General features: G+C 35.7%; 2 protein-coding genes across 2 annotated transcripts; one reads left to right on the top strand and one right to left on the bottom strand.

Moving 5' to 3' along the window:
* The first annotated feature begins 985 nt into the window (after nt 1-985).
* Nucleotides 986-5,077, top strand: LOC129731242 (sorting nexin-2). Its single transcript, XM_055691083.1, has 5 exons — nt 986-1,394; nt 2,235-2,356; nt 2,419-3,307; nt 3,364-3,516; nt 3,578-5,077. Exons 1-5 carry the CDS (start codon nt 1,263-1,265, stop codon nt 3,626-3,628), a joined length of 1,347 nt encoding a protein of 448 aa, XP_055547058.1. The 5' UTR covers nt 986-1,262; the 3' UTR covers nt 3,629-5,077.
* LOC129728294 (uncharacterized) lies at nt 4,724-21,593 on the bottom strand. The gene is made up of 5 exons (XM_055686728.1): nt 20,784-21,593; nt 20,566-20,715; nt 5,376-5,444; nt 5,227-5,313; nt 4,724-5,169 (listed from the first exon to the last, which is right to left on the bottom strand). The coding sequence occupies exons 1-5, from the start codon at nt 21,591-21,593 to the stop codon at nt 5,089-5,091; spliced, it is 1,197 nt and encodes a 398-aa protein (XP_055542703.1). The 3' UTR covers nt 4,724-5,088.
* Between the last annotated feature and the right edge of the window lie 445 nt (nt 21,594-22,038).

Below are 22,038 nucleotides of genomic sequence, written 5' to 3'. Positions count from 1 at the left end.
AATAACCGCATTTTTTGACAATTCAGGGAAGTTTGTTCATACAAACTTAAAATTTATTGCCAGGTCTCGGTAATTTTTGTCAAGAACGGCACCACTGAGCGCTCGGTTGAATCTCGGTTCAACCTAACTGAAAATTCGGCATAAAATATTACCGAGATTATGGTTATTTCAAGCTGGAACTTCAGTGGAGTGAACCGAAATTTACGAAAAATTGTGACAGTTGTCATTATTTTTTTAAACGAGCACTTAGTGGTGCCGGTCTCAGTAAAAATACCAACACCCGGCAATAAATTTTGAGTGTGTAACGTGTTCAAATTGAATTTTTGTTGAGAGTGAAAACCAATTGGATCCTAAAGCTATACCAGTTTTCATATATCATTAGAAAAAGCCGCTTTTTCTGAGCAAAACGTGATTTTCAAAAAATGTTTATCGTTTTCCTTCGATTTTTAAATGAAGAATAAAAAAACTGCTCGAAAGGTCTTAGATGACGTTTCGCCCATGTACGGTATATGAGAGAACTGTCATTGAAGGCACTTCTAGCAGTTTTTATTCTTCATTTAAAAATCGAAGGAAAACGATGAACATTTTTTAAGAATCACGTTTTGCTCAGAAAATTGCACTTTTTAGGTGATATATAAACATCAGAAAACCGTTTAAAACTTTAGGACCCAATTGTGTGGATTTCAAAAATAGAATAAAATGAAAATTTATGACAGGAAGAAGCGTTATGTTTAAAAAATCCGATCCGAAAATTTTGAAAGTTCATGTGACTGTCAAAATTTTTACTAAAGTTCATATCGTAGGACAACGTAATTCTAATTCCCTAACAAATATTTAAAACTTTCAAATTCGTATTCTTCACTTTCTTCATGACGTCATCGAGCAATAATCTCTTAAATGTTTGCAAATTGCTTGTTTACGTCTTTTTGAAAAGAACGTCGAGACCAAACTTCATTGTTGTCAATTTGACAACCTTGTTCCTTCGATGATTTTTCCTTCTTCTCTTCTGCTTTTGACACAATCAGCACAAATTGCTACTTTGCTGACGAACAAAAGTGGCGTTTTAGAATTTTGTGCTGGTATCTCGGAACGTTACCAGAATAGAACCGAAATAAGTAAGACAGCAGAACAAAAGATAAGCGGTGCTTTAGAACATCGAGTAGCTTCTTGTGTTAACGCTAATAAGTGAGTGCACAAGGCGTGTCGTTCATTCGGAAGTGCCTCTGTAGCCTCTTCAAACCAGTGGAAACCGCACGAGAAAAATGATGGAGAACAACGGAACTGGCGAGGAACACCTGCAGGAACAAACGGGACAACCACCGCTGTTTGACAACGTAGATATCACTTCTCCGGATGATGAGAACGAGAATGATATCTTCGAGTCGGCAATACAGGTATGCAAGATATTCCGCTGACTAAATCGCGGTTTTATTACCCCTTGTCAAGGTGTAAGTACGTGTAAAAGACAGAAAACATTTCGCACAGCATAAATGGTACACTTTTCTCGCTGCTCAGCGACGAAAGAAGCAATTCAATAAATTGGATTAATCGTTGGTGGCCGATTTGAAATCGCTGCAGTGAATGTGGAAAAGCGTATGGTGAATCACTCATAAGCTTTATTTTCTTATAGGAAACATTTCTGCTTATATGTGTACAGTATTTGAGAATCGCTTATCACTATGTTAGTAGATAAGCCAGGGTTTACCAAATGGGCGTTACTTATGGTACAGTAAATGAATTAAATTTCCTCCGGTGAATATCGACCACAAACAAAAAAATTGTTTATTCATGGCAAACCAAAAATTCTTAGAATTAAAACTGATATAAAAGTGAATAACTTGCATTTCTTACATTCACATTAACACACATGAATTAAGTTTTATTAGAATATGTTTTATTGGTTAAAACAGATACTATAATTATTAAATAAAGCGGGTTTTGTAAGCTTTAATACGGTTGCTCCCTGTTATACTAAACCTTTAAACAGTTACCAGTTTCAATGAATTTTACTATTCTAGAAAAAAATACTAGATTCCATGTTATTCATAGTTTTTTTCTGATATACATATTTATGATATTTTTCATATTATACGTACTTAAACGTAGTTGTCTAAACTGAATTTCAATTACTGAACTAATTTTTCTTCACAAGTAGCATAGCTTTCGGTACGAGTAATCACGAAAAGAATAGCTTAATGCGATAAAATTTATGTTTTATTTTCTAATCTAAATAGGAACCACTTTCACCGGTGCTTGAGGATGTTCCTACCACTGAATCTGGAGATGTATTCATTGAAATTTCTGTTTCTGACCCACAAAAGGTGGGAGATGGTATGGGGTCGTACCTAGCGTACAAGTAAGTTTTACACTCTACAGAAAAAAGCTAAGCAACTTTGTTATGATATGGTTTTGTTTTAGAGTTTCAACGAAAACTAATATTCTAAAATTCAAAAAACGTCAGTTTTACACCATGCGCCGCTTTAGCGATTTCCTCGGCTTACATGGTTTACTGGTTAGTAAATATCTTCGACTTGGTCGCATCATTCCACCTGCCCCGGAAAAGAATATCATCGGAACGACTAAAGTTAAAATGAGCAGTCAACCGCAAAGCGAACCCGGAACCGGTATCAATCTGGAATGGGTGGAGAATCGTCGTGCCTCATTAGAACGCTTTCTTAACCGGGTTGCGCAACATCCTTTCCTCTGTCAAGATGGAGATTTTGTAAACTTTCTTGAGAGTGACCAAGAGCTACCCCGGGCAGTTAACACGGCAGCTCTCAGCGGAGCTGGAGTTATGAGATTATTCAACAAAGTCGGTGAAACAGTCAATAAAATAACTTATAAAATGGATGAAACCGATCCGTGGTTTAACGACAAGATCAACGAAGTTGAAACGATCGATGCTCACATGCAGAAATTGCATTCGGCCATCAAGGCATTAGTTAACCATCGTCGCGAGTTGGCCACGTTGACGGGAGGTGTAGCGAAATCAGCCGCCCTCTTGAGTACCTGTGAAGAGCACACAGGACTATCGCAAGCTCTCTCTCAGTTGGCGGACGTAGAAGAGAAGGTCGAATTGCTACGTTCCGAACAGGCCAACTCGGATTTGTACATCCTGTCGGAAACGATCAAAGACTACATCGGTTTATTCGGAGCTATTAAAGATGTATTCCACGAACGGGTTAAGGTGTTCCAAAACTGGCAGCATGCACAGATGCAATTGACGAAAAAACGTGAGAACAAAGCCAAATTGGAACTGCAGGAGCGACGAGATAAGCTAGATTTGGCACAGAAAGAAGTCGAGGAGGTAAAATATTTCAAACAGCTTAAGGTTCACTTAAATAAATATTCCATTTCTTTCAGTGGGAAGCTAAGGTCCAACGTTGTCAGAAAGAGTTTGACAATATTTCCAGCGAAATTAAACGAGAAATGGAACGTTTCGAGCTAACTCGTGCTCGTGACTTCAAATCCACTATCATAAAGTATTTAGAAGATCAAATGGCACATCAGCAACAGGTAGAATTTTTTTAAACCAAGTGCATTTATTTAAGTGAATGACCTGTTTGCCTTTTTGTAGCAAATGAAGTACTGGGAAGCCATTGTGCCAGTTGCTAAGGAAATTGCCTGAGACGAGCAGAACGCGACGACGACTACGAGCGCTAGTTTCACCGACGACGAAAACAACAGCCGCAGGAAGGTCAACACGTTGCGTTTGTCCATTAATCTCGCCGACGCCAACGCTAGAATTTCATAGACTAAAGCATCCCATTTTTCTTGCTAATAGCAAAATGGATTTAGATCGACATCTGCATCTAATCGCGAACAAGTTTTTTTTTGTTATTTTCCAGTTGTTACGAATATGCCTAGGAGGAACGTGTATTATAAAAACAATTGTGCAGGTTTTTTTTTATTGTTTTGCAAATTTTCTTGAAACTAGCTTTACGGCCAATATTAAATTTTGATTTTCCGTCTACAGATAATGTGACGTGTAAATAAATTGTTTAATGAAATCTCGAGCAACTCGGTGTTCTTAGAATGGATACCCCGGCGGGACATATCACGCGATAGTTGGTATAATTCCTAATGTGTTGTAAATAAAATAACATCGACGGAAAGTAAAAATGTACATCACAGATGGCACGAAGAAAAACAAACTAGATTGATGGAAACTGTATAATTGGAAACCTTTATAAACGTTTGCTACTGTGACGGGAACTGTAGATGTGTCCTAGATAAAGTTAGGTGAGCTCTTTAGAACACTGTTTTCGCTACTTTACTGGAGTGAAGAGACTCACATAAATGTAATGCATAATATGCAAGATTTTGAAGGTACGTTTTGTTTGGCTTAGTCGAATTGTACACATGAACAAACTCTGAATACTGTACGTGTGATGGATGCGCTAGATTAGACCAATCGCGTATACTGTAGGCAAATTGACACATCTAGATATAAAACGGATCGAATTGTTAGTCAACACTTATAGAACACCAGTAAGCAGTTTACATTTTTACACTTTTCCCATTTCAACCTGCATTTATGATCTGCCTCATTTCTAAGCATGTAGGTTAATACACCTCCAAGCACTTATTTGAGCATAACAGCTTGAAACTTTGCGTCCATGCAAAACAATCAAACTTAGATCGAACCGCAAGAAGCTACGGATAGTCAGCAAATCATTCCATAAATCGATAAATGTTTATATATTTTTCGGATCCGCGTACAACATCAGCTTCTTTCGTCTCGTTACAAACACCTGTTATTATAATTATGATTACAATCATAAGTAAAGGAAAGGCAATGCTATCGGCGCATTCGAAAGCGCCAACAAGCACTACCTACATATAGTCTGCTAAGTAGTCTTCTATTTTTCTCGTGGAGATCCCAACTGTTTAGTCGCTTATGATTATGTTCTATGTGCTATGTACACTAGCGTGATACCTTATAATTGTCTATATTTCATACGAAACAGGAAACAGAAAAATGATAAATTATTGTTAACTATTTCTCTTTGAAAAGTATATATCTTAAAAAAGCTATTGATGAAATAAAGTTTAGGTATTCCACAATCAAGCGAAAGCATGGGTTTACTATTGTTTCCCGCTGCAGTTGTTGCTGGCAATCTCGAACTGAATAACTATGACCAGATAGCTCGTAACTGATGAAATTATCTGCGGGAAGAATCGAATGAAAGCTCTCTGTATAACACACATTCTTCAAATACTCACCGACAACAGCGTCGTGTAGCCAATTGTAATCCCAAGCGCCGTAAATTTGGCAGGTTGGTGGATCAGTTGGATCAGAAATAGTTCGATCTGAAAGTTGATTGAAAATTGTTATAAGTTCGCGATCATCCACCAGGAACTATTTGGTATACATTTTGCTTCAGCCGTATGTCTAAGTCCAGCATATTAAACCGGTACAGGATTTCCGCTGTTCTACGCGACTGAAAACGAAAAAAATTAAACATCAATAGCATCGTGCTACAGTTCGTAATGTGAATCAGAGCAACTTGTGATGTCGGAATTTTAGCAGCCAGAAGAGGGAAAGCTCCTAAATTCGCGATCGAAGTTCGATTTGCATCCCAAAAAACTGATGCTAAATTTGTGTTTGCGTTGAATTGGCCCATTAGACGAACTTACTCTGAATTCTTCCATGTTTCTCTCTCAAATTCAAATAACGTTGGAATTTTTCTATAACTCGACAAATTTTAGCATACTGTACATTTACAGTTTCATCGTAGTGTAACATGCTACAATTTCCAGAAGTATTGACGATACCTTTTACTTTGGTAAACAAATAGATGAATGCAATTTCACGTTCATTAGGATTATTTTGTATCACCGACGATGAACTTGGATACAATATACAGTCTGTTTTTTTAAACGGAGGGATACATACCTCGTAAAATAACCACGTTAATTCGAATATCCGTTTAAAAAACCACGTTAATCAAAAATATCGCATAAAATAAACCGCCGAAAAGGCTTAAGAAAAAACCCGCGACGCTTTACAATAAGTATTTAAAAGTGTCCTTTTATTTTTTTATTTTTTTACGGTCATTCCGGATCCTTCGCAGTACGGAGGTTTTTGTTGACGTCATTTACTCAATAGGCACTTAGACGATTTTGGTTTCCAACCCGCGTCAATTCGAAAATTCGCGTAAAGATTTTTGAATTAACACAGCAATGCGTAAAAAAACCGCGTAATTGAAAAATCCTAATAATACTCTTTAAACTCTCTCTCACTCTTTCTTTCTATCTTTCGCTTTCTCTTTTTTTCTCGTTCTCTAATTTCCTCTCTCTATCTCTTTCTCATTCGCTTTCTATACCTCTCTATCTCTTTCTCTTTCAACCTATTTCTCTCTTCTTCTTTCTCTCTCTCTCTCTCTCTCTTCCTCTCTCTCTCTCATCCTCTTTCTCTCTCTCTCTCTTTTCCTCTTTCTCTCTCTCTCTTCCTCTTTCTCTCTCTCTCTTCATCTCTCTCTGTCGCTCTCTTTATCTCTCTATCTCTCTCTCAACCTATTTCTCTCTTCCTGTTTCTCTCTTTCTCTCTTCCTATTTCTTTCTCTCTCTCTCTCTCTCTCTCTCTTCCTCTTTCTCTCAATCTCTCTAACGCCAAGATTATGATAGACTATCTAAACTGTGGCGATCCTGAAGAAATTTAAAATGGTTACAGGGATTTTTTGCGGCCTCTGGATATCATCCCAGTTCCGGGAAAAGTCATATTTATGTTTGCATAAAAAAAAGCAAAGCCAGCCGATTTTTCATGGGTTTACCTTCATATGCACTGACGAAACTACCCTTGCAGCAGCAATTTGTTATGTGAACACTGGAATAGGCTGTTGAGCATGTCGTTATGGTTATTGATTAGGCGAGTTATTATTTACTTATTTATCGAACTGAATGTGTTTAAATGACTGCTAGAAGATTATTTAACTATACATGATAAGATTAGCAGATGCAGTAACACGTTGTCGGAACAAATAGGACAGCTCGTTGAATCTAAATAAATGTGCATGTAAGTTAAACTGGCGAACCATCGAAGCTAGATGGGAGTTGGCAGCATTAGCCTTATCGATCGTAGCCAAAATATGAGACTTCAGAGTTAGCTTCTCGTCAAGTATAGCTCTAAGAGCTGGTCTACTCTATCAAGTTTAACTCCAGAAATTTCACAGTCGAAGAGGATTACATCTCTGATTCGATAGTAGCTGATGACACAACAATTGGGTTGTTCAGCAATTCACGGGTTTCTGATTTTTTTTATATCAGCTACACAGCTAAAAGAGTGTAATTTTCTGAGTAAAACGTGATTTTTCGAAATTTTACATCATTGTCCTTCGATTTTTAAATGAAGAATAAAAATTGCTTCAAGCAGTGATTTAAAAATTTAAAGACAACGATAGATTTTTTTTTTAAAATCACGTTTTGCTTAGAAAATGCAGCTTATTCATATGATATAAAAAACTGATATAGCTAAACAACCCACACTCCGAAACAAGCAATTTCTCATACACCAATTACCAAACAAATTTTGCTGCGTCATTCATATACAAACTGAATAGCAATGGCCCGAGATTGCTACCTTGAGGTACACCAGAGCTACCTATGAATGGACTGGAACAGCAGTTACCAAGCTGTTGCTATAGTTGTTTATCCACAAGGTATGTCTCCAACCAACTACAGAATCGCGTAGAAGAACCCAACTTGTTTAACTTATGCAATTGAATTGTATGACTAACAATATTAAAAGCTGCTCTCAGATCTGAGGTGGCATAGTACAGCACGATTCGAACGATTTTCGCTATTTTCGAGCACGGCACATACTACCAGTTTTGCTTTAAGCTCAAAAGGAGCTGTCATTGTCATTTGTCCTTCGACTCATGTAACCCGCAACGTCGAAAAATTGTTCGAGTTACTCGAAACGAAATGCGCAGTGTCACCCCTGTATATTTTGTGCCATATTTTTCTTTCATATTTTTTGTGCAAAAAGATACAAAATCTATCAGGTTAGTTTCTGCGAACCGCTTCAGAAAAGCCGGTGCTGTACTGTGCTGATATACCGTGGAATGGGGTGAAATTGATCATCTGAAAATTCGTGATAAAAAATACTAATCAAAAGATATTGCTCTTACAACACTAAACAACCTTAACGTGTTCTTAAAAGCAACTTTTGCATTAGGTGAGTATAGTTTGATAAAAGCTCAAAAAATGTAATTTTCAACAATGATCATTCCATACCATTAAAGAAATACTGATGAATTCGCTGGAAACCACAAAGCTTTTAATTTCAGAGCTAGTTTTTGAGCTTTTGCAGCAAACCGAATTGAAATCGGTCTAACGACGATCAAATAAGGGCAAATTTAGCAACAAGCAGCTAGTGAACCAAAATAAACAAATTTTTCACCAGTGCGTCTTGAACTGTCCTACAGATCAGACGTTTTTTCGGTTGCTTGTGGACTGGTCTTTGACTGCCTATAGCTTCAAAGTTTGTGTTTTGTCAGTGTGTCTTTTAAAGACTACCTGAAAGTTATTTCCCATCAGTCTTTCTCAAGACTACCTACTTTTGAATTTAACATTTGTTTTAACTTTTTTCGTATCACCTGAAATGGCTGGACGGAAAAAGAAACCTCGCATCGCTGCGGGGAGGAAAAGAGAGGCATCTCTTTCTGACACATCGAGTGTCTGTAGTGACAATCCTTTTGATATTTTGCCTGAGCAAGAAGCTGGTGAAATGGAAGTTACCAATAATGAAACTATACAAAATATAAAATCTTTAAAAAAGGAGAAAGTTCCACCTATTGTGGTAACTATTTCTTCTGAATTTAATATATTCAAAAAGGAACTTTCAACGTTTGTTTCTGACGTTAAAGTTACCTATCAAATTGGCCGTAGAGGTGAATGCCGCTTATTAGCCGACTCAGTAAAGGGTCGTGATCGTCTTGTTCAGTATTTAACTGACAAGATGTACAAATTTTTTACATATGACACCAAGAACGCCAAGCCGTTCAAGGTTGTCTTGAAAGGTCTCACCAACGATCAAACCGTTGATGAGATCAAACTTACTTTAACAGAATTACTTGGCATAGCCCCTACCCAAGTAATTCTAATGAAACAAAAATCACGAGGCGAAAACAGTCAGAGAACTGGAATTTCCCTTGTTAATTATTTAATTCATTTTAACCGCAATGAGGTTAACAACTTAAAATATTTTGAAAAAGCACATGCTTTGTATAATGTGCGTGTAAAGTGGGAAACTTATAGGAAGTATGGCGGAGGTGAGAAGCATATCACCCAATGCCGTACTTGCCAACGTTATGGCCATGGTTCCAAATTCTGTAACATGGACCAAAAATGTCTTAATTGTGGAGACTCTTCTCACAAAAAGGACACATGTCCTGTGAAAGAGAGTAAAAATTTTCGCTGTGCGAATTGTAACGGCAACCATATGTCAAATTTTTATCAATGCCCAGTCCGTTTAGCAATTGTTAAGGCAAGGCAAGGTAAACAAAATTCAATTTCTCAATTAAAACCAACTTCAAAACAAAATTCTCCAAGCGTACCATTGACGCATAGTTTACCTACTCCTTTGCATACCCGTTTAACTTATGCACAGATTACAGGTAGTTCGAACATTATACCGCCTAGTGTTGGTAGTTCGAAAATGACTGTTAATATGGGTAAGCAAAACACGCTAGAAAATAATTGTACACCTATTACTCCAGCTAATATTGCTGCCGAAAATATTTTTTCTAATGTCAACTGCCTGGGGCCTATTACGGCAGGTAAACTTTCTTTTTTGCAACAGGCAATGTTCGATCTTATGAACGCCATGTTGCAGGCAAAATCAATGTTTGAAGCCATTCAAATAGGCACAAATTTTACTATTAAAATTGTTTCTAATTTAAAATTTAGCAATGATTTTAAATAAAACAATTAAAATATTAAATTGGAATGCTCGCTCATTGAAGGCCAATGAGAATGAGCTTTTTAATTTTTTAACAGTAAATAATGTGCATATTGCAATTATTACTGAAACATTTTTGAAACCTAACATAAAATTAAAATATGATCCCAATTACGTGGTTCATAGATATGATAGGATTCAGGGTTCCGGCGGTGGAGTTGCAATTGTTATTCATCGCCGAATCAAACATCGTGCTCTTCCCCATCTTGAGACGAAAGTTATTGAAACTTTGGGAATTGAAGTTCAAACTGAACTTGGGATTTTATTTATTGCCGCAGCATATTTACCATTTCAATGCACACGCGAGCTCAAAAATTATTTTAAAGGTGATTTACAAAAACTCACCAGAAATCGTTCGAAATTTTTCATAATCGGCGATTTTAACGCTAAACATCGTTCATGGAATAATTCTCAAAGTAATTCCAATGGCAAAATTTTATTCAATGATTGTTCTTCAGGATACTATTCTATTTTGTCTCCGAATAGTCCTACATGCTTTTCTTCTGTAAGAAACCCTTCAACAATTGATTTGGTGCTGACAGATCAAAGTCATGTATGTAGTGATTTGATCACACATGCTGACTTTGATTCTGACCATCTTCCAATAACTTTTTCTTTATCACATGAATCAGTTTTAAACCCTATGAGCTCTGTTTTTAATTATAACAAAGCTAATTGGGAAAGATACAAAAATTATATTGAGAGAAATTTCAATAATGAGCTTGATTTGCAAAACGAAGTGAATATTGATTCCGCTTTGGAAGCATTAAAATGTGCAATTGTTGATGCCAGGAATTATTCTGTTCCAAAGGCTCAAGTGAAATTTGATTCACCAATAATTGACGAAAATCTTCAACTTCTAATTCGTTTGAAAAATGTCCGCAGACGTCAATATCAACGTTCTCGTGACCCTGTTTTTAAAACTATTTATAAAGATTTACAGAAAGAGATTAAACATAGATTTACTCTTCTGAGAAATCAAAATTTTGAGACTAAAGTTGAAAAATTGAAACCATATTCAAAACCATTTTGGAAGCTGTCGAAGATTCTTAAGAAACCTTCAAAGCCTGTTCCGGTTTTAAAAGATGGTGAACGTTTTCTTGTATCCAATGAACAAAAGGCTCAAAGACTTGCTCAGCAGTTTGAGAGTGTTCATAACTCAAATTTGAATTTTGTGAGTTCAATTGAAAATGAAGTCACACGTCAATTTGATTTAATTTCTTCCCAGAATTTTTTACCTGCAGAAATAATTGAAACTAACTTGAATGAGATTAAATCAATTATTAAAAATTTCAAAAATATGAAAGCACCTGGTGACGATGGAATCTTTAATATACTAATCAAACATCTCCCTGAGAGCACAATGGATTTTTTGGTGAAAATTTTCAATTGCTGCTTCAAAATTGCATATTTTCCCAAATTATGGAAAAATGCAAAAATTACTCCCATTTTAAAACCGGATAAGAACCCAGCTGAAGTTTCAAGTTATCGACCAATCAGTTTGCTTTCTTCAATAAGTAAACTGTTTGAGAGAGTTATTCTTAACAGAATGATGTCACACATCAACGAAAATTCAATTTTTGCAAATGAACAGTTTGGATTTCGCCATGGGCATTCCACAACTCATCAATTGCTCAGAGTTACTAATATGATACGAGCTAACAAATCTGAAGGTTATTCCACTGGAGCTGCTCTTTTAGACATAGAAAAAGCATTCGACAGTGTTTGGCATAAAGGTTTGATTGCGAAATTGCAAACTTTTAATTTTCCAATTTTCCTAATCAAAATTTAAAAAAATTATCTTACTGATCGAACTCTGCAGGTTGTCTATCAGAATTCAAAATCTGATAGATTTCCTGTCAGAGCAGGTGTGCCTCAAGGTTCTGTCTTGGGTCCAGTCCTGTACAACATATTCACTTCAGATCTTCCTGATTTGCCTCCAGGATGCACAAAGTCATTGTTCTGCGATGACACAAGCATTTCCGTAAAAGGAAAAAGTCTTCGTGTCATATGCAGTCGATTGCAGAAAAGTTTAGATATTTTTTCTTCCTACTTGCAAAAGTGGAAAATCTCTCCCAATGCTTCTAAAACTCAAATGATAATTTTTCCGCATAAGCCTAGGGCTTCTTTCCTCAAGCCAAACAATAATCACGTTGTCAAGATGAATGGGGTTATTTTAAGTTGGTCCGACAAGGTTAAGTACTTGGGACTAATTTATGATAAAAAACTTATTTTCAAAGAGCACATTGAGAGTATACAAGCCAAGTGCATCAAATATACGAGATGTTTATATCCTCTCATTAACAGGAATTCTAAACTTTGTTTAAAGAACAAACTTTTGATTTACAAACAAATTTTTAGACCAGCAATGCTTTATGCTGTACCGATCTGGTCAAGTTGCTGTTCAACAAGGAAGAAAACGCTCCAAAGGATTCAGAATAAAATTCTGAAAATGATTTTGAAGCGTCCTCCTTGGTTTGGTACACTCGAATTACATAGACTTACTGGTGTTGAACCATTAGAAGCTATGTCAAATAAAATTATTAACAATTTTCGACAAAAATCGTTGCAATCCTCAATTGCTACGATAAGCTCTCTTTATAGCCAATAAGTTAGCAATTAAGTTAGTTGTAAGTTTACTTCCCCTTTTCTGACAAGTAGGTTTAAATCCCTACGAATGATAAGTCCTAATTGCGAAAGCAGACAAATCCTAACAATTAAAATTACAAATTTCTAACAGTGTTGAGAAGTCACCATTTGTGATTGGACACACATACTCATTATTTACTAATATTTATCATAAATACTTAAGCTACTAACAAATCCCCCCTTATAAAAAAAAAAAAAAAAAAAAAAAAATGTCGCCTAAACAAAACCATCTATATAACAAATTTTAACCTGAAATATCGTTCGCAAAGAAGTTATGCCTCTATAATTCGCTACGTTGCATTTATCACCTCCAATCATAGTAACTCATGCCATGGGTCAGCAGGAAAAAATTGACAGTTTTATCAGTCAAACACTGGGGTACAAACAATGAAGCTGCTTCGTTCAGAGATGTGCGCGTTCAAAAAACGTTACCCTGCCGCATCGAAAACGGACATCGTGCGGCACTTAGTGGATGCCAGATACGCCCGTTTCGGCATCTCCAACATCTTGCACGCTCATTATTTGTTACTCTAAAGTGAGTTAGATATGACCCATTTTTGAAAAAAGTGGAGGTACCCTAATTTGAGTACTTTTACGGTTACTCACTTCTGAGTAAGGGCGTCATACGTCAAAAACTGATTAGAATCTACTCTGTTTATGCAAACCAGGAATTAACGAAAATGAGTACAAGATACCCAGTTTGCCTAAATTTGGAAATTTGATGATTTTTGGTTTTTGTAAATCTGACTCAATAAATAAAATAAATTCAGAACAATCAAAATCATAGATTTATTTTTCATCGAAACATTATAAAAGTTTTAAATCATTCACGTGTCTTTATATAATGCGGCAACCAACCGGTTCACAGTTGCCCGTGAACTGTGGCTCATGTTTTTGTACAGTACGCACACCAGAAAATCCGTCATCATCCGTCACCAAACACTGCGAAGGATTTAAATTGTATCGATTGCATGTATTGGGCACTGTACATCGATACAAATGTTTCCGTTCATTATCACGAATAAAAGGACGACTTAAAACGGCATCGCAGGACACACAACATGCGGTTGTTCATTTTGAAGAGATGTTTTTTATGTTTTCAAATCCTCTGCAATAATGATGTTGGGGTGAAATTTTTATGGAATATTGTTACATGTTGTTTGTAATGTAATTGATTAGGAAATTATTGATTTGATGAAAGATCGAATACATACTGCTAGCAAACGAATAAAAAGCTACACCAATTGTTCTTCGGAAACAGATAATATCGCTGTTGAAAACTTTTGACATATACATATACTCAGGGGTGAGTAAACATCATGGATAATAACTCAAAACTGAGTAAACATGGTAATTATGAAAATTTGGGTAAATGTTACTCAATTATCCAGTACCCGATAACTCATTTTTTGACATTTTGCATAAGAATACCAAACTGAGTAGATCCTAATCAAATTAGAGTTAAAATAAAGCAGCGTGTGGCATTTACAACAATCAGAGCATCGAAAGAATACCCGGTTCCGGATGGCCGACGACGGAAGGTTGGAGAGGATTGTACAAAACGCACCAGTTAAGCATTTGCGCGATTTACAGGTTAATTCTAAAATACTCGATTTCAATGTCTTTTTTAGTAAAAATTACCATTGTCACCAAACAAGCCCATGACCAAAACGCACCACAACAAAGGCTAATTTGCTCCAAAGCAGACGGCTACATTGCCACTAGCAGAAATCAGCACGCGTAGTGAGAAGCACTTGAAGTCTCAGAAGTAAAATCGAAAGCAACGGAATGTGCCCTAAGTTATCAAGCAAGCTCGTGCAAGCGCTTTTTAGTGCATTGTGCCCCAATTTTAATTTTGATCGTTTTCAATAAAAGTTGACGAAAGTTGGCGAAATAAATTGAAATACACATAGTGTTATAAATTCCAAAAGTGTAAAGGTTAAGGGAACCACAGTTTTTTTGTATTATTTACAAGTCACCTAATCATAAGCTTAGATTAAATTCATGAACAATTACATGTTGGACAGAGCCACAGCCGATTGCAAAGTTTTTTGAGTATTTTAGTCATTGTGGCACACTTTTTTATATGGGAACTGTAGAAAAGCTGGGTTTTTATGGGAAAAGCGAAAGAATTTGTCATAAAAAGCCACATGTGTGAGTATTTTGGTTGCACGCAGCTAGTCTCGAGCTAGTCTCGAGGTACGATGCTGGCCTAACAAGCCAGTCGTCATAGGTTCGAGTCTTGACTCGGGAGAGACTGTTAGTGTCAATAGGATCGTAGCGTTAGCCCCGCAATTTTCCTGTACACTTAACGGTTGGCTGAGAAGTCTGTGTATTGTAAACAGAAGGTCAAGTTCCGAATCGGAATGTGGCACCAAGGCTTTGCTTTGCTTTTGTGAGTATTTTGGGGAATTAATAGCATGGGCCATCTTACCCAACTGGTGCGTCTTGTACCTACCCTACCTTCCCATTTTATGATGTTTTCCGGGAGCTGCAGTTGCAACAATGAATTTCAAAATTTGCCCCTGGGATCGATTTAAGGTCACTGGGTATCATCCCGATTCTGTAAGTTATCCCATTAGTTGGTATTTTGTCTTTTTTGACTGTGCATTTTTTCGACAAAAGTTCTATATTGGCTCATGGGAAAACTCATTTAAGTCTCTGAAAAAGTTATCTTCATTAGGGGCATTTAAATTCACGGATATGGTTAAAGAGCTATAAACTTTCATTTTGACGTAGGACTACGTCTAACCGCACTATATCGAGATACATTCCGCGAAAACTAATACCGAGATGTAACGTCGGAATGAAAGAATTCAATCGGTCATACTGATGTAACCACATGATGGATCACAATAATCAATATGTCGTTGGATTGATAAAAGGATGGACAATTTTGTGATTCTTTAATTTTCATTATCACTTCATTGTTAAACAGTGAATATTGAATAAAAGTTTCATGGTCGAATTTTCACCAACAATGTACCAATCCTATGCGAGCACGCCTGGCACAGACTTCATGAATAGACACCAACTGCCTGCTGTGATATCCTGTATAGCAGTGGCAAAAAAATTGACGAAATCTCCCCGTCCTAATAGGTCAACTAATGTTAGCTTCCATGAGCTTAGACTATTTTCATGTCTTGAAAGTGAAGCTTTTTCGGAAAGATCGTAACCACCTCCACTATCAGACAGTATTACGTTCTGCTGATAAAAAATATGTTAATGTTAATAGAACTGATGTCTTGAAGGAGAATATGGTGGCACAGGCAACAGTACTGCACCGAGCAATGTATAAACAGAGTGCTGGTTACTCGTCGTCTATCAGTGCAGAAAAACTCGATGTTCATTTTTGTGCAGTCAAGCCAAGTGAAAACTACATTGCCGCTGTTGACGCACAGTGGGGCGTGGAACACAATCGAATTGCCGTTTGAATTGTCGTCGTCTTCTTCTTCTTCTTCTTCTTCTTTCGTATAGCAGCAAATATCAGAATTCAATATGATTTTTCGGGTGCCGCAAAATACGCTGTGCCGCCGGGGACAACAAAATGCGTTGTTTATTTTTTAACTCTACACTCTGCTTTTTTCAGATTTATTTAAATAACTGAATATAGGGTATTTAAAAGACAATAGAAAACCAAAATGCTCCGCACAGATCTTTAGATAGGTAGTTAAACGAGCTGTACTGATGATTATATTTCACTAGCTAAATGAATTTAGTCCAATATGACAACAAAAAACCAAATTTTTTTCATTTTGATATTAGAGTTCCGACATTAGTGTTTGTATTTTTCAATTGAATTTATTTTTTTGAATTAGCATTTGCAAGAAAATATTACTTTACATAACCTTACTTGTAATTGAACAACGCTATGCAAACATTATTTGCTGAGGCTAATGTTGTGCATCACTCTAGCCCAGTTCATTTTCGAAGATAACAGACATATAACTTTCAAATATGGTATCTTCGTTGTTCTTTGGTATCTTGAAACTGATCAAATTTTTTCTGATTGATTCTGTATACAGATAAAATGTTTAAATTGACCTGAATTGAATGTTAACATGTTCATAAAATTCTATGTCAATTTCAAATTTTCTACTAAAACTGTAATTCGTTCTCGATATTTTTTTCCACGAGCTTGTAACTGCAGAAAAAAGAATTATGTGACATCTTTGCCGCTTTGTGATCGGTGAGTGAGCCAACTTCAACAAGACAAATAGGAGGAATGTTTAATTAATACTAAATCGTACTCAATTAAATATTTTATAGGAGGTTGCCTTTTCGCGTATTAAGCCTTAAATGCGCAATGTTGTTTTAAAACAACACTACTAAAAACGTTTTAAAATATACGTATTTTAGTATTTTTCAGGAATATAATTCATTAGAACAGCTCTCTAGACCCTAACGAAGAAAACTTAACAGCTGGAAGTACTGTATTTGAATGTTTTGTTTTTATTTTTGCTGTCAAAATCTCGGAAACGAAAAAAAACATGGCGAGATTCCCGACTGGTGGTGACTGTCTTTGAAAATAAATTTTAAAATAAGGTTAGTGGTTAGTGAAAATGTCTGAATTATCAGAAATTATACTAACAAAAGGTCAAGTTTAAAGCTACTGTTAACAAAAGTAATTGTTTAGACTTTATTCTGCTATAAAGTCACAGTGTTGTTTAAAAACAACATGGTAATATGTGCACATTAAAAAGTGAATCTTTCAATTTTTTTATGCATATTGGTTAGTTTTAAGGCAGTAAACCTGTTAAACATAAATTTTATGTTTTCAGATGATTTTTCACGTCGCGCGCCTTTAAGGGTTAAAGAAAATTCGCTGTATTAGAATGAAAGGTATTTATCAATGGTCCAGAAACCAGATTTAGGGGGAAATTTGGGTCTAGAGCTCTATAGCAATATTTTAGAGAAAAACTTTCTTCCACAAAGTTGTTACGTATGATAGAGCGCTCATTGATTAAGTATGAAAAAAGTTTTTTAATTTTTTAACAGAAAATAATGTGCATATTGCAATTATTACTGAAACATTTTTGAAACCTAACATTAAATTAAAATATGATCCCAATTACGTGGTTCATAGATATTATAGGATTCAGAGTTCCGGCGGTGGAGTTGCAATTGTTATTCATCGCCGAATCAAACATCGTGCTCTTTCCCATCTTGAGACGAAAGTTATTGAAACTTTGGGAATTGAAGTTCGAACTGAACTTGGGATTTTATTTATTGCCGCAGCATATTTACCATTTCAATGCACACGCGAGCACAAAAATTATTTTAAAGGTGATTTACAAAAACTCACCAGAAATCGTTCGAAATTTTTCATAATCGACGATTTTAACGCTAAACATCGTTCATGGAATAATTCTCAAAGTAATTCCAATGGCAAAATTTTATTCAATGATTGTTTTTCAGGATACTATTCTATTTTGTCTCCGAATAGTCCTACATGCTTTTCTTCTGTAAGAAACCCTTCAAAAATTGATTTGGTGCTAACAGATCGAAGTCATGTATGTGGTGATTTGATCACACATGCTGACTTTGATTTTGACCATCTTCCAATAACTTATTTTGTTCCAAAGGCTCAAGTGAAATTCGATTTACCAATAAATGACGAAAATCTTCAACTTCTAATTCGTTTGAAAAATGTTCGCAGACGTCAGTATCAACGTTCTCGTGACCCTGTTTTAAAAACTATTTATAAAGATTCACAGAAAGAGATTAAACATAGATTTACTCTTCTGAGAAATCAAAATTTTCTGAGAAATCAAAACCTTCGAAGCATATTCCAGTTTTAAAAGATGGTGAACGTTTTCTTGTATCCAATGAACAAAAGGCTCGAAGACTTGCTCAGCAGTTTGAGAGTGTTCATAACTCAAATTTGAATTTTGTGAGTCCAATTGAAAATAAAGTCACATGTCAATTTGATTTAATTTCTTCCCAGATTTTTTAACCTGCAGAAATAATAGAAACTAACTTGAATGAGATTAATTCAATTATTAAAAGTTTCAAAAATATTAAAGCACCTGGTGACGATGGAATCTTTAATATATCAATCAAACATCTCCCTGAGAGCACAATGGAATTTTTAGTAAAAATTTTCAATTGCTGCTTCAAAATTGCATATTTTCCCAAATTATGGAAAAATGCAAAAAATACTCCAATTTTAAAACCGGATAAGAATCCAGCTGAAGTTTCAAGTTATCGACCAATCAGTTTGCTTTCTTCAATAAGTTAACTGTTCGAGAGAATTTTTCTTAACAGAATGGTGTTACACATCAACGAAAATTCAATTTTTGCAGATGAACAGTTTGGATTTCGCCATGGGCATTCCACAACTCATCAATTGCTCAGAGATACTAATATGATACGAGCTAACAAATCTGAAGGTTATTCCACTGGAGCTGCTTTTTTAGACATAAAAAAAGCATTCGACAGTGTTTGGGTTTGATTGCGAAATTGCAAACATTTAATTTTCCAATTTTCCTAATCAAAATTTTGAAAAATTATCTTACTGATCGAACTCTGCAGGTTGTCTATCAGAATTCAAAATCTGATAGATTTCCAGTCAGAGCAGGTGTGCCTCAAGGTTCTGTCTTGGGCCCAGTCCTGTACAACATATTCACTTCAGATCTTCCTGATTTGCCTCCAGGATGCACAAAGTCATTGTTCTGCGATGACACAAGCATTTCCGTAAAAGGAAAAGCCTTCGTGTCATATGCAGTCGATTGCAGAAAAGTTTAGATATTTTTTCTTCCTACTCACAAAAGTGGAAAATCTCTCCCAATGCTTCTAAAACTCAAATGATATTTTTTCCGCATAAGCCTAGGGCTTCTTTCCTCAAGCCAAACAATAATCACGTTGTCAAGATGAATGGGGTTATTTTAAGTTGGTCTGACAAGGTTAAGTACTTGGGACTAATTTACGACAAAGAACTTATTTTCAAAGAGCACATTGAGAGTAAACAAGCCAAGTGCATCAAATATACGAGATGTTTATATCCTCTCATTAACAGGAATTCTAAACTTTGTTTAAAGAACAAACTTTTGATTTACAAACAAATTTTTAGACCAGCAATGCTTTATGCTGTACCGATCTGGTCAAGTTGCTATTCAACAAGGAAGAAAACGCTCCAAAGGATTCAGAATAAAATTCTGAAAATGATTTTGAAGCGTCCTCCTTGGTTTGGTACACTCGAATTACATAGACTTACTGGTGTTGAACCATTAGAAGCTATGTCAAATAAAATTATTAACAATTTTCGACAAAAATCGTTGCAATTCTCTATTGCTACGATAAGCTCTCTTTATAGCCAATAAGTTAGTCATAAATTTACTTCCCCTTTTCTGACAAGTAGGTTTAAATCCCTACGAATGATAAGTCCTTATTGCGGAAACAAACAAATCCTAACAATTAAAATTACAAATTTCTAACAGTGTTGAGAAGTCACCATTTGTGATTGGACACACATACTCATTATTTACTAATATTTATCATAAATACTTAAGCTACTAACAAATCCCCCTCTTAATAAAAAAAAATAATAATAAATATATATCGTTCAAAACTAACTGAGTTATTGGTATTCGAGTTTGGAGAATTTTCGTGACGCTCTTTATGTTTTCGGTATTTAAATCTATACCCCTATCACAGATTGTTACCGTAAGACATAATTCTACGTCGAATTCAGGTATAACTTTTGCCTAAAACGTTCATTGCAGAAAAAAAGTCTGTTACAGCTAAGTTATTCGTAATTCAATGATCGGATTTACGTAAAAGTCACATTTTGATCAATTTATAGTGAGCTTTTGCGGTTTGCTCTAGTGAATACAAATCTGCTTTTCAATATGTTTAATGAGAAATATACAGCTTTCATAAGTAATTTCTCACAGCAAAACTTACAATATACTGGATACAATATAATAGTAATCAGAATGACCATCAAGTACCTGTTCCATAGTGATCTCGCATGCATTCGCTATACAATAGGCTTCGTATAAGTTTAAAACGCACATGAACACTACTGCCAGATTCATAGGCGCTCCCACACTAATATTGAAGCGAAAGTAACGATATATGCTAATAAATAGAAAATTCGTCTGAAAAACAAATGGAAATATGGTTCGACAACGTCTAGTAACTACACAATACATTAACCGTTACTAACCTGACCAAGTGTTAAAATTGCAATCAAGGTAAGAATGACAAGCATCGTATAGGTTGACAACTTCTCCACTTTCAGTGCTAAACTAGCAATTCGGCTTCGCAGAGTTACAATTTTATTAAGATTTTGAGCATGCTTTCCTTGGTGGTGAATCAAATTGCTGTCAATGTCAAGCTCCCGCTTTACATCGCAATGCAGTTTTATCAATTTCTGATTCATTAGTTCGAACAGTCGATGCACGTATATAATCATCAGATAATTCCATCCAACAATGTTCACCATCAGCAGCTTGGGATATAGTGACGTAAACATAGCTAAATAATCCATTGATTGTTTTAGAATTACAAGTTTCTGCGTGCAAATGCACACCATTGGTAATGTTACCAAAACAATACTGATTAACATTTTTTTCAACACTTTCGTATTAGCTTCTTCGTATGATTTCCTTAGAGTAAACCCAAAAGAACCAGGTATACTTTTAAAATCTCGGTAAATCTCCTCCATCAAGGAATGCTTGAAATATCGACGAATTGTACCGATGAACATCGAGTAAACTAACAGTATAGACTCAATGGCGTCGACCACAACAGTAACGGTGCTGCGTTGGCCCCCGAGCGCCAACAGTTCGCTAGCCGTTTTATAGTACATGCAAGGAATTATACTCAATCCGACACTGTAACACGTTAAAAGTTTGGAAACCTGAAGCTCTTTTTTACTACGATTGAATAGATGAATCGTGAAGCCAAGCAAAATAGACAGAAGATAGAACATTGCTAAACAATACCGAACCACCGTAAACCGATTCGTTTTCATTTCTACAATATAGTGCTTTTCGGATAAAAACTCAACTTCTACTAACACTCGATGGAAATAGTTTCGACGTATAGGGTATACAAAACTCCATTGAGTGGGAATTGTAGGATAGATTGATTGACAACTATTATCTATATAACATTACCTATTACCATAGAATTAAATTATGGAAGTTTGATATAATATCACATCGATACCCAGCATTATTCCGTGAACGTTTTAACTCTTACCCCTTTCACCTACGTTATTTTTATAGCAATTATCTGGTAAAGAATTTTTATCAAGGATTTCATCAACGGTTCCGATGCAAAAAAAGAATCCAAACAACCACATATCGCGAACCGTTGATTGAATAATCATTTCAAAAGTAAACATACGATAATGCGGTACATCACCAGCGAGATTGGATAAATCTCTTTACATTCAAAAGCACTTGCTCGTACAT

This window comes from Wyeomyia smithii, chromosome 3 (genome assembly GCF_029784165.1).
Source record: "Wyeomyia smithii strain HCP4-BCI-WySm-NY-G18 chromosome 3, ASM2978416v1, whole genome shotgun sequence".
In the NCBI taxonomy this organism is placed as follows: domain Eukaryota; kingdom Metazoa; phylum Arthropoda; class Insecta; order Diptera; family Culicidae; genus Wyeomyia; species Wyeomyia smithii.
This window is presented reverse-complemented; position numbering and strand designations above follow the sequence as displayed.

Bases quoted from the DNA above. Each gene is read 5' to 3' on its own strand.
- LOC129731242 (XM_055691083.1), top strand. From the start codon at position 1,263: ATGATGGAGAACAACGGAACTGGCGAGGAACACCTGCAGGAACAAACG. The intron at 3,308-3,363 runs GTAAAATATTTC...CATTTCTTTCAG, and splicing joins CACAGAAAGAAGTCGAGGAG to TGGGAAGCTAAGGTCCAACG. The intron at 3,517-3,577 runs GTAGAATTTTTT...GCCTTTTTGTAG, and splicing joins AAATGGCACATCAGCAACAG to CAAATGAAGTACTGGGAAGC.
- LOC129728294 (XM_055686728.1), bottom strand. From the start codon at position 21,593: ATGAAAACGAATCGGTTTACGGTGGTTCGGTATTGTTTAGCAATGTTC. The intron at 20,716-20,783 runs GTTAGTAACGGT...TTTGTTTTTCAG, and splicing joins CAATTTTAACACTTGGTCAG to ACGAATTTTCTATTTATTAG. The intron at 5,314-5,375 runs GTATACCAAATA...ATCAACTTTCAG, and splicing joins ACATACGGCTGAAGCAAAAT to ATCGAACTATTTCTGATCCA.